The following is a 22,051-nucleotide window of genomic DNA, read 5'->3' on the forward strand; positions in this document are numbered from 1 at the left end:
CCTGGTACATTGTGTTTTAACTGCCCTGTACACCGCCCCGAGTCCTTCGGGAGAAGGGCGGTATATAAATCCAATAAAATAAATAAATAAATAAATATAAGCAACACAATAAATAGCGGCCAGGAAAACAGCCTCACCTCCTTTAGCTACGCAGCGATCTCCACGTGGCCTTCCGCCTCGCCCCGCCCCCTCTCCTAGCTTGGCTCCTCCCCCTCCCCTCCCCTTACTCCCCCTCCCCCTTCTCGCCCCGCCCACGTCCCTCAACCCCGCCCTACGTCTGCCGGAACTCGCGGCCTTTCCTTCTCCTTGGGCACGGATTGGCCGGCTCAGGCTCCTCCTCCCCGCCGCCGCCGCCGCCGCCCCGGCGCGTGCGCAGTGTCTCTGACGGCCGGCCCTCTGAGAGGAAGCGGCTGGCGATGGAGAACGGCGGCGGCGGTTGTCAGAGGCGGTCTAAGGCCGGCGGTTCGACGCCCGGCGCCGGTGACGACAAATTGGCGGGTCCCTGGAGCAAAGACAAGAAGGATCCCAACGCCCCAGCGGCGGACAAGGAGCAGGAGCTGGTGAGAGCCCGGCCAAGGCAGACGGAAAAAAAAAAGCCGCGCTGAGTCACGGACCAGGCCCGGAAAAACCGGGGAAGCTCGCCTTAACCCGCCGCTTCTCCGGCACTGACGGAGACCCTAGGCCAGGGGTCTTCAAACTCGGCCCTTTGATGACTCGTGGACTTCAATTCCCAGAATTCCTCAGCCAGTGTGCCTGGCTGAGGAATTCTGGGAGTTGAAGTCCACGAGTCATCAAAGGGCCGAGTTTGAAGACCCCTGCCCTAGGCCGAATCTTTCCTCGCTCGCCCTCCCGGCCCGGCTAAGGGCTGGTCGAGAAAAGTCGGGCTGCCTCTGAGCGTGTGCAGAGCGGCGCCCGCAGATCTGGAACGAGATGGGAGAGCCGGTTGGGGCCGACGTTTGGACCAGTCGCTCGGCCCGGCCCGGCCCACCTCACAGGGGGGTTGTGACGGTGGACGTAGGAGCGTTAGGCAGGCTTCCCACCTTGGAGTTGCTTTTTAAAACAAACAAAAAACAAAAAAAACCGTAAAAAGGCGGGAGACGGGTAGTCCTCGACTTACGACCACAACGGGGGGGGGAACAGCGTTTCTGCTGCTCAGTGAAGCATTTGGGAAGTCGGCATCGCCCCGTTTTTCCCAACCTTTCTCGCCCGCAGCGGTTTAAGCGAATCGCTCCGGTTAGCGGCCGTTAAGCGAATCCGGCTTCCCCCTTGGCTTGGCTTGGCTTTTCCAGAAGGTTGCAAAAGGTGATTTCAGTGACAAACCACCCCCGCCCCCCCTCCCCCAACGAGACGGCAACCGTCATTAGTGCAGGTTCGCGTCCCACCAGGCTCAAGGTTGACTCAGCCTTCCATCCTTCCGAGGTAGGTAAAATGAGGACCCAGATTGTTGGGGGCAATAAGCTGACTTTGTAATAATGCCGCTTGGAGGGGTGCGAAAGCCCTAATAAGCAGGCATATACATAGAATGAAGGCTATTGCTAAGCACATTGGTTTGTGCTTTAAATTGGAAGCCGCCTTGAGTCTTCGGAGAAGGGCGGGATATAAATGGGATTAAAACAAAAATAAAAATAAATAAAATAAATAGGAGCCGGTTGCCGAGGATCTGAATTTTGCCCGGCTGACTCTGGGAAAGCCGCAGTGGTCCTAAAGTGTGAGAAAGGGTCCTAAGACTCTTTTTTTCCCCCCTCCCAACGGTGTAACTTTCAACGGTCCCTAAACAAAGTCTTATAAGTTGAGGACTACTGTATAAATTGAAGGGACGCGGTGGCTCGGTGAGCTTGTCGATCAGAAGGTCGGCAGTTTGGCGGGTCGAATCCCGAGTGCCGCGTAGCAGAGTGAGCGCCTCTGTTACTCGTCCCAGCTTCTGCCAACCTAGCAGTTCGAAAGCACGTAAAAAATGCAAGTAGAAAAATAGGGACCGCTACGGTGGGAAGGTAACAGCGTTCCGTGCGCCTTTGGCGTCTAGTCACGCCGGCCACATGACCACGGAGACGTCCTCGGACAAGCGCTGGCTGTTCGGCTTTGAAACGGAGATGAGCGCCGGCCCCTAGAGTCAGAAACGACTAGCACGCATGTGCGGGGGAACCTTTACCTTACTGTATAAATAAATATATGGTCTCGTTTTCCTCACCCGGAAAGGTGTGCCTCCTCTGGTCTGCCTCTGTGCGGATCGGTGAGCCATCCTCCTCCTCTTGAGAGAGACGGATGAGTGGCCCGCCAGTTGTGGAATAAGTGACCTTGGAGAGTAGCAGAATGAGGGTTTGGACCGGGGTGAGGAGGAAAGAGCTTCCCTACCTCTTAAAGGAGATCCTCCTCCCAATGTTGGCAATGAGCTTGAAAGCCATAGGGGCTCCTCTTTGGCTATTTCGTCACTGGCACATTTCCAAATCTTCAGCGCTTTTCCTTGAATTTCCACCCTGGAGAGTTAAAGGGAGACCTTGTCATTAAAAACCTGTTCCTGAGATTTAACAGAATAACGGCATTGGGAGAGACCTTGGAGGTCTTCTACTCCAACCCCCTGCTCAAGCAGGAGACCATATACCAGGGGTAGGCAACCTTGGCTCTTTTATGACTCGTGGACTTCAACTCCCAGAATTCCTGAGCCAGCCGTGCTGGCTCAGGAATTCTGGGATTTGAAGTCCACGAGTCATAAAAGAGCCAAGGTTGCCTACCGCTACAATACCATTTCAGATAAATGATTGTCCAGTCTCTTCTTAAAAGTCTCCAGTGATGGAGCACTCACAACTTCTGGAGGCAGGTTGTTCCACTGATTAATTGTTCTCACTGCCAGGAAATTCCTCCTCATTTCTAGGTTGCTTCTCTCTTTGGTTAGTTTCCATCCATTGCCTTTTGTCCTGCCTTCAGGTGCTTTGGAGAATAGCTTGACTCCATCCTCTTTGTGGCAACCCCTGAGATATTGGAAGACTGCTATCATGTCACCCCTAGTCCTTCTCTTCATTAAACTAGTCATACCCAATTCCAGCAACCGTTCTTTATATGTTTTAGCCATCAGTCACCCCAATCATCCTTCTTGCTCTTCTCTGAACTCTTTGTACAATCTTGACAACTTTTTCATATCATGGTGACCAAAACTGGATGCATTCCAAGTGTGGTGGTGCCTTGTGGGAGATTAAATACTTAGTACAACAATAAAGGGCAGTTGGGATGCTCCTGTGTGCTTTCCTGGCTTGGGTTACTTGCTAGATCTGCCTGAAATTCAAACAAATGCTGGCGTTTGTGCCGTTAAGCCTGCAGTTTGTAGTTATTTTTCTCAATTGGGTTAATGAAGATTTCTCTCGCTGCTTGAATTTCAAATGTTTCTTATCTTCATTTGTATGCATTAAGGATTAAATGTAGGTTAGTGTGCCATCGTCAGCTGGCTGTTGTATTCCTGTTTCATCCATCAGTTCAGTTACAGTTCAAAACAGTTGAGGATGTAGATTTTCTCAGAAGCCTGGATTTTCACATTTTTTTTCTTTCATTCCTTACAGTCTGAGGAAGACAAGCAACTACAAGATGAGCTGGAAATGCTTGTGGAGCGTCTGGGAGTAAGTTCTGTTTCTTGACCATAAACTTGTAGAATATCAGAATATATTGATTTTCCAAGTCCAGGAACTATAGAGCGTCATACGGCAATAAAGCACAGGCTACACTGTAGTGACAATCCTATGTATGATGCAGGTAGTCCTCGACTTACGACCACGATTGAGCCCAACATTTCTGTTGCTAAGTAAGACACTTGTTAAGTGAGTTTTGCCCCATTTTACGACCTTTTTTTGCCACAGTTGTTAAATGAATCACTGCATTTGTAAAAATTAGCAACAGGGTTGTTAAATGAATCTCCCTTCCCCATTAACTTTGCTTGTCAGTTACCAAAAGTGATCACACATGGCCTTAGGACACCAGAACTGTTATAAATATGTATCAGTTGTCAAGCATCTGAATTTTGATCATGCGATCGTGGGGATGCTGCAAGGGTCCTAAGTGTAAAAGTGTCAAAAGTGTGCCATGGTAACTTCAAACGGTCACTAAACAAACCGTTATAAATTGAGGAGTACCTGTGTATTCTTTCTGACAACAATAGTGTTCATGTTGTGGCTTCTATCCTATTCTCATAATAAAATTCTCACTAGTTGACAGTGTTGATCCATCCAAAACACTAATGCTGTTTATAAAAAAATGATATTTTAAGTAAAACTATCAACAGAATACAGATAAGTCTTTGCCTTGTGACTGTAAAAGACCCCAGAATTTTTGTTGTAAATCATGAGATTGTAAACTGAAGCACCTACGTGACTGGACCCCGTTGTATTACTTTGCAAAACAGATGTTTTGATTGGTTCATTGCTGTCATGAATCTAAAGCTTTTTTTGCATCATTTTTTTTGTTTCAAATCTTAATATGTTAGCATTCTTAGATGATATCCAAAATAGCACAACATAGAATGGCGAAGTTATCAGAAGCCCTAAATGGGAGAGTTCCATGAAAGTGCTTCCAAGAAGCCACTTAAGCACCTTCCTGTTGGACAGTGAAGAGGGTAACATGGAAGAAAGCTCTCACCATTGTTTTAATGTTTGCGAGGTTCTTGGTTATTTTTTGTCTGACTATTGTGTGACCAAGAACAGCATGGTGGCCTAATGGTAAAGGCCCTCCCTTCCCACTATGGAGGTTGAGAATTCAATCCTAGGTAGTGGTGGATGTTTCTTTCCTAGGGCTCCAAAAAAAAAAAGAATCTGCAAAGTCCACATAGGCGTCAGGAAGGACATCTGATCAGTAAATGTTCAGCTTCATCCAATCTCCCCAACTCTGCTGGAATTGGAATTGGAATTGGAATTGGAATTGGAATGGAATAGAACAGAACAGAACAGAACAGAATAGAATAGAATAGAATCAGAAGGGACCTTGGAGGTCTTCTAGTCCAGCCCCCTGCTCAAGCAGGAGAACCTACTCCATCTCAAACAGTGAATGTCCAGTCTCCTCTTAAAAACCACGATTTCTGGGGGTAAGCTGTTCCATTGGTTGATTGTCCTCACTGTCAGGAAGTTTCTCCTTAATTCAAGGTTGTTAAGTCAGTTTCCAACCATTGTTTCTCGTCCTGCCCTCTGGTGCTCTGATGAACAACCTGGCCCCCTCTGCCTCGTGACAGCCCCTCATATATTGGAACACTGCTATCATGTCTCCCCTATTTCTTCTTTTCTTTAGACTAGCCCAGGGGTCAGCAACCTGAAACAGTGAAAGAGCCACTCGGAACTGGTTCCCTCACAAAAGGAAAAACTGGGAGCCGCAAAAAATGTGTGGGCATGCACGTACATTCGCACATGCGCAGAACAGGGCTTGACTGAAGAGTGGAGCCAAGACAAGATATGCACCTACCCTGCATATTTGAATTGATTGGTTGAACTTTTTTAGTCCCACTTTTTTTTTTTTTGGACTACACATAGCAGAAGACTGGGAGCCGCAAGAGACAGCTGAAAGAGCCGCATGCGGCTCCGGAGCCGCAGCTTGCAGACCTGTGGACTAGCCAAACCCAAGTCCCACAGCCGTTCTTTGTACGTTTTGGTCTCCAGGCCTTTGATCATCTTAGTTGCTCTTCTCTGGATTTTTGCTAGTCTCCAAACATCTTTTTTGTGATATGGTAGCCAAAATTGGCTGCAGCATTCGACGTATGGTCTTACTAGGGCTTTATAAAGCGGTACTAAGAATAGGAACTACGGGGTCATAAAAAGGAAGCTTTTTTTTATTATTGTGTGACCAATGGTGGACTGAACGGACCAGTTGCCTGATCCTCCAGGACTCTTCTTAACAAAATAAGTATGTCTTATTTATAGTAAATGTGTTCTTAGCACGAGTCCCATAGCAAAGGTTTGAGCTGATTCGTACTGGCCATACTTGAAAAGAAGCAGCGGTTTTGCAGGGAGAGCTTGGCCTGCAGATTTTTGTTTCCTTCCTAATGACAACCGATCTCCTTGCAGGAGCAGGACACGGCTCTTTATCGTCCTGCCCTGGAAGAGCTACGCAGGCAGATCCGCTCTTCCACAACCTCCATGACTTCTGTACCCAAGCCCTTGAAGTTCCTGCGGCCACATTACGGCAAATTGAAAGAGATCTACGAAAACATGGCGGCAGGGGAAAACAAGGTGCGTAACCTGGATCGATTGAGCAAGCATTGAGGCTACTTTACCGTTTCTCTCTTCTCTTTTTTTTTGTCCTTTAATAGCTAGCTGGCTAGCAAATTGGCCCCAGGTTGTCACAAATCTAAATACCGATGTAACTTTCTTTGCTCCTTTCTCTTTGTTTCAAAGAGCAGTCTGTTCACCGTATACTTTCACACGATCTTCAAAATAGCAGAACATAAAACGGGTTGGCGAGTGAGAGCCGGTTTGGCTACAGGCTGGGACCTGGGAGACTGTGAGTTCTAGTCCCACCTTAGGCACGAAAGCCAGTTGGATGGCAAGTCCAGTAACACTCTCAACAAGCCACTGTGTTGCGTGGGCGACAAGCCGGCGGGTCCATTCATTACGCAATCAGTGGGATCAGCACTCAGCTGAGCTGAAAAAAAGAAGGCCGGCCACTTGCTAGGAAGAAGATAAAAGAGCCTTGGTGGCGCAGTGGGCTAATGCCTCCTTAAGTAACACCAGCTGCCTGCAATTAGTGCAGGTTCGCATCCCACCAGGCTCAAGGTTGACTCAGCCTTCCATCCTTCCGAGGTAGGTAAAATGAGGACCCAGATTGTTGGGGGCAATTAAGCTGACTTTGTAATAATGCCGCTTGGGGTGTGTGTGAAAGCCCTAATAAGCAGGCATATACATAGAATGAAGGCTATTGCTAAGCACATTGATTTGTGCTTAGATTGTAAGCCGCCCTGAGTCTTCGGAGAAGGGCGGGATATAAATGGGATTTTAAAAAAAATGGGTGGCAGTTGAGGTGGAACCCAAGAGGGCTCCTGTAATGTGACTTAAAAGCTTCCTGTACAGTTGGGTTAGGAGAGAACTTACTCATAAGGAGAGCAAATGCGTTGCTCATTCCTTTGAGGAAGGAAAGGGTGTTTTTTTTTTTAGCTTTAAAAAGCCAAAACCGTCTTTTTATTAGGAGAGACAGTTCTTCATATTGCGTACAGGTAGTCTTTGACTTACGACCCACGACTGAGCCCAACATTTCCATGGCTAAGCAAGGCTGTCAAGTCAGGTTTGTCCCATTTTGCGACCTCTCGGGCCACAGTTGTAGAGTGATTCACTGCAACTGTGAATCGTGTCATTGAGCCAATCTGGCCTCCACCCTTGCTTTTGCTTGTCGGAAGCCAGCTGGGAAGGTTTCACATAGCGACCACGTGATCCTGGGACAGTGCAGCTGCCATAAATACGCGCTCCGTGCCAAGCGCCTGAACTTTGGTCATGTGACCGTGGAGAGGCTGCAGCAGCCGTCAAGAGTGAAAACCGGTCACAAGTCACTTTTGCAGTGCCATTGTAACTCCGAATGGTCCCTAAACAAACGTTTGTAAATCTAGGACTGCCTGTAATCATCCCCAGAGACTCTGAATTGAGTATTGTTGTTTATTCGGGCAGGCTGCGAAGTATAACACCGAGTGGTTTTGCTACCTTTCAGTTTTAGGACATGTTAGCCAGAGGTGTTGTTTGACACAGTCTTGACATCTTTTTTTCCCCTTGTAGCGTTTTGCTGCCGACATTATATCCGTTTTGGCCATGACGATGAGCGGAGAGCGAGAGTGTCTGAAATATCGGTTGGTGGGGTCTCAAGAACCCTTAGCTTCATGGGGACATGAATATGTCAGGTAAGTCTCAAGAGCCTTGGTGGAGCAGTGGGCTAATGCCTCCTTAAGTAACACCAGCTGCCTGCAATTAGTTGCAGGTTCGCATCCCACCAGGCTCAAGGTGGACTCAGCCTTCCATCCTTCCGAGGTAGGTAAAATGAGGACCCAGATTGTTGGGGGCAATTAAGCTGACTTTGTAATAATGCCGCTTGGGGTGTGTGTGAAAGCCCTAATAAGCAGGCATATACATAGAATGAAGGCTACTGCTAAGCTTGTAAGCCGCCCTGAGTCTTCGGAGAAGGGCGGGATATAAATGGAATTTTAAAAAAATAAAAAATAAAAGAAGCAAGCTAAGAATCTTTGATGATGTAGAACAGGGGTCCTCAGCCTTGGCAACTTTAAAGACTTGTGGACTTCGACTCCCAGAATCCTGGGAGTTGCCAAGGTTGAGGACCCCTGCTCTAAAACAGCGGCCCCCAACCTTTTGGGCATCAGGGTCCGGTTTCACGGAAGAAGGTTTTTCCGTGGACCGGAGGAGGCATGGTTTTGTGTGCTGCCTGCATCCCATGGATGGGGCTTCGCTTGTTTGCGCAGCCCGGTTGCCGGCATGCCACAGCCCGGTGCCGGTCCACAGACTGGGGATTCAGGAACTTTGATCTAAACATCAATAATACTGTTCTTTTGGACTATATAGTTCTTTTTTATTGTTAAGCATCACCTTTCATCTGCAGAGCACAGAAGACTTCCAAGTGACGTCCCAGTTAACACTGTCTCTTCAGTACAGTCCCTTGCAGCAGGTGTTTTATTAACCAAGGCTGCCGATGTCTCTTTTGACATATAATCCGTTATTTGGAGTCTTCCTTACAATAAAGCAGATAGAAAGATTCAAGTCCCAAGTTCAGTAAAGGGTACCTCTGGAATTTCACGGGCTGGAAAACAAAATATAAATTTGCCAGACCAAAAAAAAAAAAAGATGGCCTACTGTAGGATCTTGGTTTGGTTTGGTTTGGAACTCATGCCGTTTGATTCCGTTGCCCCTGCAGACACCTGGCAGGTGAAGTCGCCAAGGAGTGGCAGGAGATTGATGAGGCAGACAAGACTCAGAAGGACACACTTTTAACTCTCGTGAAGGAGATTGTGCCATACAACATGGCCCATAATGCTGAGCACGAGGCCTGCGATTTGCTCATGGAAATCGAGCAGATGGACATGCTGGAGGAATATATTGATGACAATGCCTATGCCAAAGTTTGTCTCTATTTGACCAGGTGAGGGAACTGTGCTTTCTGAGTTTGTAGAGTTCGATTCATTAAGAGTTGGCAAGGCTGAATTAGGTCGCTGAGACCAACTCTTTGATGAATACAGAGATCCAAATTAAGACGTTGATGGTCAGTGGTTAGCCAAACCAAATTTCTCTGCCTAATTGGTTCTACGGTTCTATTACCAAAGGTTTCCCCCCCCCCTCCTAAGACCTGATTGGAAATTACATTCCTGTCACTCAGATCTTTTATTCTTTTTCTGCACTCTGAAACAATGCAGGACAGATCTTAAATCTTCTGTGTGATCTCTTTTCCGATTCGTGAAGAATGCTATCCACCTCTTTACCTTCTCAAAACTCTTGTGTTTCCACGTCCTTCCTATCTTATTCTTCTAAAATCCCAGTGGATCTTTTTCTCTCTTAGCCTTTGAAGCTAATTTCTTCTTTGTGTGTGGAGTTCAGAGTAGCACTCAAGGTGGAACTATTATTTCTTTTAGACATCATAGAGTTAGAAACTCATTCTACTGAGGCAGTCCAACAGGACAAAGAATTGTTGCAAGGAAATGCAGGCGCTTAAGTGTAGGGCAGTGTTTCCCAATCTTGGCAACTTTAAGACATGTGGACTTCAGGTTTATAGCGATTGTGCTGGCTGGGGAATTCTGGGAGTTGACGTTCACGTGTCTTAAAGTTGCCAAGCTTGGAAATCCCTGATCTAGGATATTCAGAGCCCAAGTCCTGATTGATTGTGACAGGCTTGCAGTCATTTAAGGTAAAGGTAAAGGTTCCCCCGCACATAGGGGCCGGTGCTCATCTCCGTTTCAAAGCCGAAGAGCCAGCACTTGTCCGAGGATGTCTCCGTGGTCATGTGGCCGGCATGACTAGACGCCAAAGGCGCACGGAACGCTGTTACCTTCCCACTATAGCGGTCCCTATTTTTGCATTTTTACGTGCTTTCGAACTGCTAGGTTGGCAGAAGCTGGGATGAGTAACAGGCGCTCACTCTGTTACGCGGGATTCGGCCCGCCAAACTGCCAACCTTCTGATTGACAAGCTCAGCATCCTAACCCACTGAGCCACCACATCCCTCTTGCATTCATTTATAATGCAAAAAAGTGTGCTTTATGCTGAAATTAACCTGATAAGAAAGGTATAATTAGCCATAAATTCTAAAACTTTATCAATCAGCTCACTATTCTCCAAAAGGTTTCCCCCCCCCCCACACCCCCTTTAAAGGAACCGATTCCCAATTTAGGTAACTTCTATATATTTGCTGTTTTGTAGGATTTCTGTCTGCTTGGATTTTTCTGTACAATACAGCAGATATATCGCTCTTCCACGGTGATGCCATGAAAAATTGTGGCTCACATATCCCTCAATATGCACATGGTGTTTTTCTTCTCTTCCAGCCCACCTACAACTTATTTTTCATGAGTTTAATGATTTTCCCCATCGCAGATCGAAAACTTTAATTTGGCAGGAGGGGCTGAGGGCCGCACCAAGGTTTGGGGAGCTTCTTTGAGGCACTGTGTAACACTGTTGTTGGGGGAAAAATGGACCAGTTGGCTAACAGCCATCGTGCTAACCAAGCTTCATTTTTCTGCCCCTCTCTTTCTTATTTTTCAAGCTGTGTTAGCTATGTCCCCGAGCCAGAGAATTCTGCCCTACTTCGTTGTGCCCTTAGCATCTTTCGCAAGTTCAACCGCTACCCTGAAGCGCTGCGTTTGGCCCTCATGCTGAATGACATGGAACTGGCAGAAAACATCTTCATTTCCTGCAAAGATGTGTAAGTAGTGCTCCCTAAAATTGGGGTGCTGTTGGCAGATCCACAGGATTCAGGGTTAGGAGAATCGTTAAAGTCTAGACTAGAGCCTTGTCCAAAGACCCCTTGATTCACAGGTATAAAAAAGACGTTGAGACTCTAGAAAGAGTGCAGAGAAGAGCAACAAAGATGATTAGGGGGCTGGAGGATAAAACACATGAAGAACGGTTGAAGGAATTGGGTATGTTTAGTTTAATGAAGAGAAGGATGAGGGGGGACACGATAGCAGTGTTCCAATATCTCAGGGGTTGCCCCAAAGAAGAGGCAGTCAAGCTATTCTCCAAAGCACCTGAAGGCAGGACAAGAAGCAATGGATGGAAACTAGTCAAGGAGAGAAGCAACCTAGAATTAAGGAGAAACTTCCTGACAGTTAGAACAATTAACCAGTGGAACAACCTGCCTCCAGAAGTGGTGAATGCTCCAACACTGGAAGTTTTTAAGAAGAGACTGGACAGCCATTTGCCTGAAATGGTATGGGGTCTCCTGTTTTGAGGAAGGGGTTGGACTAGAAGACCTCCAAAGTCCCTTCCAACTTTGTTATTCTGATACCACCTCATACATCAGGCAGGAGAGAACAGGTAGTCCTCGACTTCATGACCACAGCTAAGCCAAAAATTACGAACCTGACTGCTGAAAGACTGGGGGACTTACAAGCTCTCCATTTTTTTAAAAAAGTGCATTGGTAAGCGAATTAAAAACATAGGCAAAAGAAGAGTCTGGAGTTCAAATGCCCATTAAAACACAGCGCTCTGCTCTGAGCAAAAAGTAGGTTTTAAGGGCTTTCGGGAAGCCCGGAAAAGTGAGCCCGATCCACCTCTGCGGGATTTAATTTAATTTAATAATTTAATTTAATAATTTGATTTCTATACCGCCCTTCTCCCGAAGGACTCAGGGCGGTGAACAGGGCAATACACAATAAAAATCGAATACAAAAATTAAAAAGCCATTAAACATCATGCCCATAAAATCAATACATATTAAAATTAAAACTAGTTTTAAAAACCCAACCCCATCCCGTCAGACCAGGCCAGCTTGTTCAAAAAAGAATGTTTTGAGATCGCGCCGGAAGGAGCGAAGGTCGGGGGCCATCCGGAGCTCTACCGGTAAGCGGTTCCAAAGGTCTGGCGCGCCCACAGAGAACGCTCTCCCCCTGGGGGTCACCAATCGGCATTCTTTGATCGGCGGCACCCTGAGGAGGCCCTCTCTGTGGGAGCGCACTGGACGGAGGGAAGTTGACGCCGGCCGCAGGTGTTGCCGTAGGTAATCCGGACCCATGCCATGAAGGGCTTTGTAAGTCATAACTAACACCTTGAACCTCACCCGGAGAGCAACCGGTAGCCAATGCAGCTCGCGGAGCAAAGGTGTAACATGGGAGTATTGGGAAACTCCCAAGACAACTCGCGCGGCTGCATTCTGCACAAGTTGGAGTCTCCGGGTGGACCTCAAGGGCAGCCCCATGTAGAGAGCATTACAGTAGTCTAGACGAGAGGTCACGAGCGCATGAGTGACTGTGCGCAAGGCATCCCGGTCTAGATAGGGCCGCAACTGGCGCACCAGGCGAACCTGGGCAAAGACCCCCCTAGTCACAGCTCCAATATGCTCTTCCAAAGAGAGCTGTGAATCTAGAAGGACCCCCAAGTTGCGGGCCCTATCTACGGGGGGTAATAGCTCAACCCCCATGGCCAGAGATGGAATAATCGGAATTTCCCGGGATGCCGGCACGAACAGCCACTCAGTCTTGTCAGGGTTGAGTCGAAGCCTGTTCCTCCCCATCCAGACCCGGACCGCCTCCAGGCAACGGGACATCACGTCGAGGGCATCGCTGGGGTGGTTTGGGGTAGAAATAAAAAGTTGGGTATCATCAGCATATTGGTGATACCCAACTCCAAAACCACGAATGATCTCACCCAGCGGCTTCATATAGATGTTGAACAGGAGAGGCGAGAGAACCGACCCCTGAGGAACTCCACAAATGAGAGGTCTCAAGGTCAATCTCTGCCCCCCTGCCAACACCGACTGCGAACGTCCCAGAAGGTAAGAGGAGAACCACTGGAGAACTGTGCCTCCCACTCCTAACCCTCTGAGACGTCGCAGCAGGATACCATGGTCGATGGTATCAAAAGCCGCTGAGAGGTCTAAAAGGACTAGGACAGAGGAACAACCCCTGTCCCGAGCCCGCCAGAGATCATTCACCAGCGCGACCAATGCCGTCTCCGTGCTGTACCCGGGCCTGAAACCCGATTGGTACGGGTCTAGGTAATCAGCTTCATCCAAGAACAAAGGGAGCTGATGCGCCACCACGCTCTCAACAACCTTCGCCAAAAAGCGAAGGTTGGAGACCGGACGATAGTTGTTTAAAATTGCTGGGTCCAAGGCAGGCTTCTTGAGGAGGGGTCTCACCACCGCCTCCTTCAAGGCGGCAGGAAAGCTACCCTGACTCAAAGAGGCCATAATCACTGCCTGGAGCCAGCCTCGTGTCCTATCCCGGGCTGCATAAGTCAGCCAGGAGGGGCACGGGTCCAACAAACACGTGGTGGAGCTCAGCTTCCCCATGATCTTGTCCACTTCTTCAGGAGTCACAGGATCGAACTCTTCCCAGATTGAATCGACAAGACCGCCCGTATCCTCTTCGTCAGACTCTGCCCAGTCGGAGTCCAAACCGGTCCGGATCCGAGCGATTTTGTCCGACAGAAATCGACTAAACTCCTCGGCTCGACCCTGCAAGGGTTCCTCCCTCACCTCCTGATTAAGAAGGGAGCGAGTTACCCTAAACAGGGCGTCCGGGCGATTCTCTGCGGACGCGATGAGGGTGGCAAAGTGGTTAGACCTAGCCACCCTCAACGCTGCGAGATAAGTTCTCGTAAACGACCTTAGTCATAACCGGTCGGATTCGGATCGGCTGGACCTCCAACAGCTCTCTAGGCCCCGTCTCCGACGCTTCATCTCGCGGAGCTCCATGGAGAACCATGGGGCCCGTTGGGATCTGCGTCGGGTCAAGGGCCGCATGGGTACAACTTGGTCGAGTGCCTCTGTGGCTGCCCTTTCCCAGGCTTCCACTAAGGCATCAGCCGAGCTGTGAGCAAAGGAGGCAGGTGGGGGCCCAAGCGCCGTTTGGAACCGCTCAGGGTCCATAAGGCGTCTAGGGCGGAACCATCTTGTTGGCTCAGCAACCCCACGGCAGGGAGTGGCAAAACGGAAGACCATCCGCAGGAGATGATGAAAACACTGGCTCCGTAGCTCTTTTTTTAAAAAAAAAAGCAAAAAGCAAAAAACAAAGGCCACCAACGGGATATTGCGGAGATTTAATAAATGACAGTACATTTATCCACTCTAGCTAAATGTTTTTGGTTTGCTGACTGGTTTTTTGTTGTCGTTGTTGTTTTGCAGAGTTGTTCAGAAGCAAATGGCCTTCATGCTGGGCCGCCACGGTGTCTTTCTGGAGCTAAGTGAGGATGTCGAAGAATATGAGGACCTTACAGAGATCATGTCTAACGTCCAGCTCAACAGTAACTTTCTAGCCTTGGCCAGGGAAGTAAGTTCTCTCTGACTATCACAAGGTTTGCGGGGGGGGGGGGTTTCCCCCAAGAGGATTTTGAATCTTGGAAAAAGGTGTGGTGTGGTGACTTGCAGAAAGTCCATTTAGAACAGGGGTCTTCGAACTTGGCCCTTTTAATGACTTATGGACTTCAACTCCCAGAATTCCTTAGCCAGCGTTCCTGGCTGAGGAATTCTGGGAGTTGAAGCCCACGAGTCATAAAAGAGCCAAGGTTGCCTACCCCCTGACCTAGGTGTTTCAGGGCTGTGGACTGGATTACAAACTTGGGGGGGGGGGAAACATTCTAGAATGAGGTGCCTGGCTGAGGAATTCTGGGAGTTGAAGTCCACAAGTCATAAGAGGGCCAAGTTCGAAGACCCCTGATTTAGAACAAGGCAAGGGATAAATGTTGACTGAATGACAGCAAGATACCTAGATTCCTGGGAAAGCTTTTCAAGCATTCTGGCTTAATTTTCAGAAACACCTCCTTACTCCCATCTTATAGCGTTATTTTGCACCTGAGTGCCATCTGCTGTTGCAAACAGGAGCTGAGAATAAAACCTGCTGATAAGCGTCGGTTGATTTCCTAATAGATTCCCCCTCCCCCCACAATGGCCACTTACGTTTTTGAAAAGAAGGTCAAATGTTAAGAAATAATAATACAGGCAGACCTTGTTTAGTGACTGCTTCGTTTAACAAACTGTTCACTGTTAAAATGGTGATTAAAGAGTAAATTTATGACCCAGTCTCATTTATGATCTTCGCCGGTCTGTAATGCAGTGGAAAAAGCTGAAATAAGATCACAAGCGCAGTTGCTCTTTCACTTTGGTTAACAACCTAGTGTGCTGTCCTAATTGTATTTGCTAAACAAGGACTGCCTGTGATGCTTCCCCAAATTTAAGGCAGATGGAACATTTGCACAGACGTTTTCACTGCTTTTAATTCGATGCAAGGATGAGTTTTAATACATTTTCAGGCATGGAAGGTTTTCCCGCCATTTATCACTCTCACTGTGAGTTCTTTTTTGTGTTTTTGTTTCAACCTGGATATTTTACTAGAATCTTATCTTGTTTTCAACAGTCAGGATATTGGCATGCAAATTTAATTAGAATCTGGAAAAACTTAGTAAATTGTAAAAAAAAGGAACACTGAAGTTGTCTGGATAGCGTGAAGCTTAAAAGATTGCAACTCTCAATATATTCCGCATATTTCATTATAAGCCAGCAAAGATACTAGACCTAATAAAATTAGTTGGGTACATTATCATCTAGTTTTTGGAACCCAGTGCTCAGAACTAAATATACAGTAATAACTTTTGAAACGGAAAATGTCTGGTGCCGAAGAAGTTGTGCCTTCGCTGCCGTCTGACTTAAACGCTGGTTTTGCAGTGCTTTCTTAGGAGAGCTGAGCGTGTGTTTAAATATTTGAAATATAGTGCTGTTCTACTTTAATATTTAATAATGATAAGTTGGAAGGGACCTTGGAGGTCATCTAGTCCAACCCCCTGCTCAGGCAGGAAACCCTATACCATTTCAGGCAAATGGCTGTCCGGTCTCTTCTTAAAAACTTCCAGTGTTGGAGCATTCACAGCTTCTGGAGGCAGGTGGTTCCGCTGGTTAATTGTTCTAAATGTCAGGAAGTTTCTCCTTAGTTGTAGGTTGCTTCTCTCCTTGGTTAGTTTCCATCCGTTGCTTCTTGTCCTGCTTTCAGGCGCTTTGGAGAAGAGCTTGACTCCCTCTTCTTTGGGGCAGCCCCTGAGATATTGGAACACTGCTATCTTGTCACCCCTCACCCTTCTCTTCATTAAACTACACATACCCAATTCCAGCAACCGTTCCTTATATGTTTTAGCCTCCAGTCCCCCAATCATCTTTGTTGCTCTTCTCTGTACCCTTTCTAGAGTCTCGACATCTTTTTTTTACTTACGTACTATTTCTCTGCTCTCGCCTCTTCTAGCAGTAAAGGCTGCTGATTTGACACACTCTCTGGACAATTTAGTGTAAAAAAAAAGGGGGCATCTCCAGAGATTGCCAATACCTGTCCCCATTTCTAAATTTCACTTATATAGATAAAACAGGATTTGCAGCCATGGAGTCTTTTTTTTTCACACACACACCCACCCCCACCACATATTTGTGTGGGGTGATCAGTTATTTGATTCTAACCCTTTTGTGACTCGCTCTTCGCAGCAGGGTGCAAAAGATTTTGAATTCAAAACCAATCCTTGGAAGAGCTGTTCTGAGTTCACCTGGAATGTTCTGGCAACCTTACCCAGATACCAGAAGCATTCAGAATGTAAAAACAGCCAAGTTAGCTTGAAATATTTCTAGCAAGGTCAGAACAACCTGGTGCAACTGGAAGCAGTTATTTCAAGATCAAAACATTTCAAGTTCAACATGTTTCGCATTTCTAATGAGCAGAAACGCTCAGCGGGGCATCTGCGTTCAGTGAGAGCAAAAAAGAAAAAACTTCTTCAGCTTTGAGTAAATCATCTCTTTGATTTGGGCATTCATCCAAAACTGCAGGGAACTTGAGACTCCTGTGCTACCGATAGCCCCTCAAAGCTCATTCTTTTCCAGTTTCCCCCCCCCCCCCAAGTTCTCCCTAATTGCATTGGATTAAAAGCGGAGGGCAATTACTGGAGAACTAAGGAACAGAAAAATTACAAAGTAAGCCGACTTCGTTGCTATCCAAAGCCTTCTTGCAAATTGTGGATTTAAATTGGATTTGCTGTGATCTAGGAAGACAAGAGCCCCCCAACGTTTGGGGCACCAGGGACCAGTTCCGTGGAGAGAGGTTTTTCCACGGACCGGAGGGGGGGGCGCGTGGTTTTGTGTGCTGCCTGCATCCCACAGATGGGGCTTTGCGCTTATTTGCACGGCCCGATTGCTGGCATGCCGTGGCCCGGTACTGGTCCACGGACCAGGGGTTGGGGACCCCTGTAGTAAGATACAGGCAAGCTAAGAAAGCTGTACAAAGTGATTGAATGTGGGGTGTTACATCATGGAAAATCGAATTAAAGCTTTGATTTGGGGCGACAGTGGGATGTGGGTGATAAATTAGATGAATTTTCAGTTCCCCCTCTCTAAATGACGCTACGGCTTATTTATTACTTTACCACTGTGTGCTTATCCTGCAAGTGAATGTGCTCAGTATATTATATTTGAATAGCATTAACCTTGATTTCAGGGTTGGATTTTTATTTTTATTTTGTAACTCAAAGGGTTGTGAACCACACCTATTTTGGTCATTCTGTGATTCCATAAGTATATTTTAAACATGGATGGTGGCTTAATATAGCAATCTGGTTAAGACTTGTTTTATACCTAACACATCAGAGATAATTTTTTCTATTGCCTCCAGCTGGACATCATGGAGCCCAAGGTGCCAGACGACATTTACAAAACGCATCTAGAAAATAACCGTAAGTGCTAGGCTTAAAATAGTGGGGGTCCGTGCTGACTCTGGGTTCACTGGAAAATGGATGGAATATCTTGGTTGGTTGTAACCAGGGGTAGGCAACCTTGGCTCTTTTATGACTCGTGGACCTCAACTCCCAGAATTCCTGAGCCAGCCACGCTGAAGGAAAAGGAGAGGTTTCCAAGCTGAGCCATGCCGGCTCAGGAATTCTGGGAGTTGAAGTCCACGAGTCATAAAAGAGCCAAGGTTGCCTACCCCTGGCCTATACACTAAAGCAGGGGTCTTCAAACTTGGCTATTTTATGACTCGTGGACTTCAAGTCCCAGAATTCCTCAACCATCCACGCTGAGGGAAAAGGGAGAGGTTTCCAAGCTGAGCCATGCCAGCTCAGGAATTCTGGGAGTTGAAGTCCACGAGTCATAAAAGAGCCAAGGTTGCCTGCCCCTGGTTGTAACCCTTGTCATCAGTCTGATTTACTCTGTTTGGATTTAATTTGAGTATAGAGAGGGGCAGTTCTAACTATACAATGATGCTTCTTCAGATATAATTGCCCAGTCCTATTTGAATTCTCTTTTGCAAACTTATGTCTACCTGGTCACACTCATCAAGTGCGTTCCTTTCTCTCCCAAATTCTTGATTCACACCCTGAGGCTGTTTTTGCCATGGACTGGGAAACTATATAAATGTGCAATTTTGATTGTTGTGGAATATATCCATAATAGTTTGAACCTGAAAGTTTAGTTTTTTTAAACAGGGAATGTCCACAGAAGGCATTGTGACATAAGAATACTTCTGTTTTCAGAACAATTAGTTTTGACAAATTACAGTTATTTCATGCACGAAAAATCAGGGCCATGCATTAAGTTCCAGTTAAGCTGATTTATTGCTCATGCCTCTTCATAAGAATTTGGTCAACCAACAGCACTAACGTGATGCTATATAAGAGTTAACAGAATTCAAGAGGACTTGGACCGCTTGTGGGAACATAACAGCTCTAGGCTGATTCCTCTCTTGACTCTGCCCCCCCCTTTCCATAGCCATTCTGGGCTCCTGGCTTAGATCAGGGCTTTTCAACCAGTGGTACGGGTGCCACCTGTGGTACATTGGCACCTGGCAGGTGGTATGCGACCATCCTAGAAAAGTGGTAGCGGGGAAGGGGAATGAACTGAACCGGTGGCAGCACCACACAAGCCTGAGCGAGAGATGGCTGGAGCTGCAGGGCTGTCGCTTAGTGGAAGCGCCAGGATCAGCGCTTCTTTGGGGCTGTCAGGGCTCAGTGGAAGTGCCAGGATCAGCACCAGGCTCCAGCTGAAGCTCGGTGCTGATCCCGGTGCTTCTGCTGAGCCCAGAAGAAGCGCCAATCAGCTGGAATCTTGCAGCATCTCCAGGGTCTTGTGATTTACATTCAGATGCTTGGCAACTGATTCATATTTATGACGATCACAGTGTCCCAGGGTCATGTGAAGTGACCAAAACCTGCTGCAACCATCCAGCAGATGGGGAGGGAATAAAAACCAAACACCCACCCCCACTGCCAATCCTCAACTGAAACGCTCACAACAGTGAAAACCTCGGACAGGAGGAAGAGCGCCGCCGGGCAGGCAGGTGTCTTGCTCAGCTGTGGCTTGGGGGGGCACTATTTTCAGTGCCGTTGTGACTTCGAACAGTCACTAAGCGAACTGTTGTAAGTCGAGGACTACCTGTACTTCATCACTTTTTTCCTGGGTTGGTTTTTTGGGGGGGGTCATCACGTTTTTGACACCTTGCTAGGCGACTGGTGGTACTCGGATGTTGCCATATCCTAAAAGTGGTACAATGGCTGAAAAGGTTGAACAGCCCTGGCTTAGATGGGCTTCAAAAGACCAAATGAGCTTATGATTTTGCTCCTACAGACAGATTTTCAGTATGAACAACAAACCGAGTCCGTAAAACCTGCCAAGAACATTGAACAGAGAGGAACAGTGGGAGTGAAGCTCGATGGGAGGGCCACTTTTTGAGAAGAATGAACAAGTCCTCTGCAAGGAAGGCGTAGATGGCCCATTCCACACTGTTTTAAACGTTAACCCAAGCACAACTCACGACAGAGCCAAGCCCAGAAGTAACGTTCTCCACAGCTAGAATCTGCTTAAAGTTAGATAACGCCAAGTTTATTTGGGAGTCTGGCTGCTCTTGAGGTGAAAGATTCTATTTTTCCCATTGGAGAACATTCTTCTGTCCTGGAGTCGTTATCTGGGGAGTTGAGAGGCCCTCAAGAATTTGGAAACTAGGCATACTGCTTCACTCCAGATCAGGGGTCTTCAAACCTGGCCCTTTTATGACTTGTGGACTTCAGCTCCCAGAATTCCTCAGCCAGGCACGTGTGCCTGGCTGAGGAGTTCTGGGAGTTGAAGTCCACAAGTCAGAAAAGGGCCAAGTTTGAAGACGCCTGAATTAGCTGCCTCAAAAGCGTTGATGGCATCTCTATCCGGTCTTCTTTAAGTTCTCACTTTTCAAAGTCTTTGTCTCCTGTTGTTTTAGGCTTTGCAATTTGTCCTCGAATATAGTGGCTTTGCTCTGATACTGATTTATTGATTTATTTTGTTCTCGGTTGAAACGATTAAGGATAATACTTGGGAAGATCATGGCCCGAAAAACCTGGAGTGGAGAGGGAGCAAAATTTCTTGGTAGGAGAGAAGATTGGTTTGATTGAGTCCTTGAAGGGAAAATAAAAAGCTGTGAAGAAGGAATTCTGGATAATTCTAGATAAGGAAGTCCTTCTCATCAAACCTAATACTCTGTTTGGAATTTTAAAAACACACAGACACACACACACACCAAAAATGGCCTTTCATTGAATTTGATTCCTGGATACCGTCTCATGCATTATAGTAGTGGTTAATTGCTGTCTTTTTTCTGGGGTGGCTTTTTTTTCCCTTTTGTGTTCCAGCCAAATGTCCTGTATGGTTGTCGGCGACCTATGACCACAGCCGAGCCCCAAATTTCTGTTGCTAAGCGAGAATGGTTGCCAAGCGAGTTTTGTCCCATTTTCTTTCTTGCCACAGTCGTTCAGTGAATCCCTGCCGTGTTACTAAGTTAGTTAGCAATTCTGGGAGTTGAAGTCCGCAAGTCATAAAAAGGGCCGGCTTTGAAGACCCCTGCTCTAGGTCGACCCCAAGCCCTCGCTCTCCCCCCCCCAGTCTTCCATTTGCCCATGGTTTGCTAATGACAAAATCCAGGCAACTTTTGTCTTATTTAGCAGGCAGCCCATGACAGTGTAGTTGTTTTGATGGCTGAGGTCTCTCGGCTAGGCTGTAGCCTCTTAAAAATGAGCTTTCTTTTCAGAGCCCAGGTGTTTCAGAGTTCTGATCTCAGCCAGGACAATCTCCTCATCCTTGTGCTCTCTGCTCCCTCAGGGTTCGGCGGCAGCGGTTCGCAAGTGGATTCAGCTCGGATGAATTTGGCTTCCTCCTTCGTGAACGGTTTTGTGAATGCTGCTTTTGGCCAGGACAAGCTGCTGACGGATGATGGCAACAAGTGGCTCTATAAAAATAAGGACCACGGTGAGGGGACGAGAAGAACCCAAGATCTGGGGTTGGGAGGAAGAAGGGATAATAAAGGTGGAGACATTTTTGCTCCAGCGTGAGAAATTTTGCACTCACGAGAAATGCTCTTTGGCAAGGAATTCATTATTGGGTAGAATATAGAACGCTGCTTCTGTGCTCCACTTTCTAAGATACTGGATGTCATGGTTCCGACAGATGAAACTCTTCAAAAGAACTTTGAGGCATTGTTTACCTTAAAGGATCTTTTATTCGAGCAGCATAATATCGGCACTTACATAATCGAAGCCAAAAACTGAAGTCCCCTCCCCTGGGCACATAGTATCGAAGCACAATTCCCTCCTCCAATTGACTGTCATAAATCACATCCCCAAATTAGCTTGAAGCGCGGGCTTTCTCTCCAGCTCTCCAGCCCGCCATTTCTTTATCAGCTGTGGGCTCAGTAACCTTGATTCTCACACTAAGTTTAGTGTTGTTATGTCTAGCTGGACTCTCATTCACATCCCCCCCTTACCCCCGCCATCATCTGACTCTAAAAGCGAAAGGGAAAAAGAGGGCTACATTTCCCTCTGTTGTCAATGCAAAACATCCGATGTTAGCAGTGTTGACATCGGAAACTCGCCGGAGTGACTCACCAAAGTGACAGAATTGGGTT

At 47.1% G+C, this 22,051-nt stretch overlaps 1 protein-coding gene across 1 annotated transcript in view; it reads left to right on the plus strand.

Annotated features, from left to right (window-relative positions):
• Positions 1-371: 371 nt before the first annotated feature.
• Positions 372-22,051, plus strand: part of PSMD2 (proteasome 26S subunit ubiquitin receptor, non-ATPase 2) — a 40,357-nt gene continuing 18,677 nt past the window's right edge. The window contains exons 1-9 of the mRNA XM_081329147.1: positions 372-560; positions 3,549-3,605; positions 6,030-6,194; positions 7,725-7,846; positions 8,869-9,093; positions 10,708-10,866; positions 14,290-14,434; positions 17,801-17,861; positions 21,250-21,396. Of these exons, the coding sequence (XP_081185273.1) occupies positions 417-560; positions 3,549-3,605; positions 6,030-6,194; positions 7,725-7,846; positions 8,869-9,093; positions 10,708-10,866; positions 14,290-14,434; positions 17,801-17,861; positions 21,250-21,396 (1,225 nt within the window). The 5' untranslated portion in view covers positions 372-416. The remainder of the gene's footprint in view (positions 561-3,548; positions 3,606-6,029; positions 6,195-7,724; positions 7,847-8,868; positions 9,094-10,707; positions 10,867-14,289; positions 14,435-17,800; positions 17,862-21,249; positions 21,397-22,051) is intronic.

The sequence above is a fragment of the Vipera berus genome, assembly GCF_964194415.1.
Source record: "Vipera berus genome assembly, chromosome: 5".
In the NCBI taxonomy this organism is placed as follows: Eukaryota; Metazoa; Chordata; class Lepidosauria; order Squamata; family Viperidae; genus Vipera; species Vipera berus.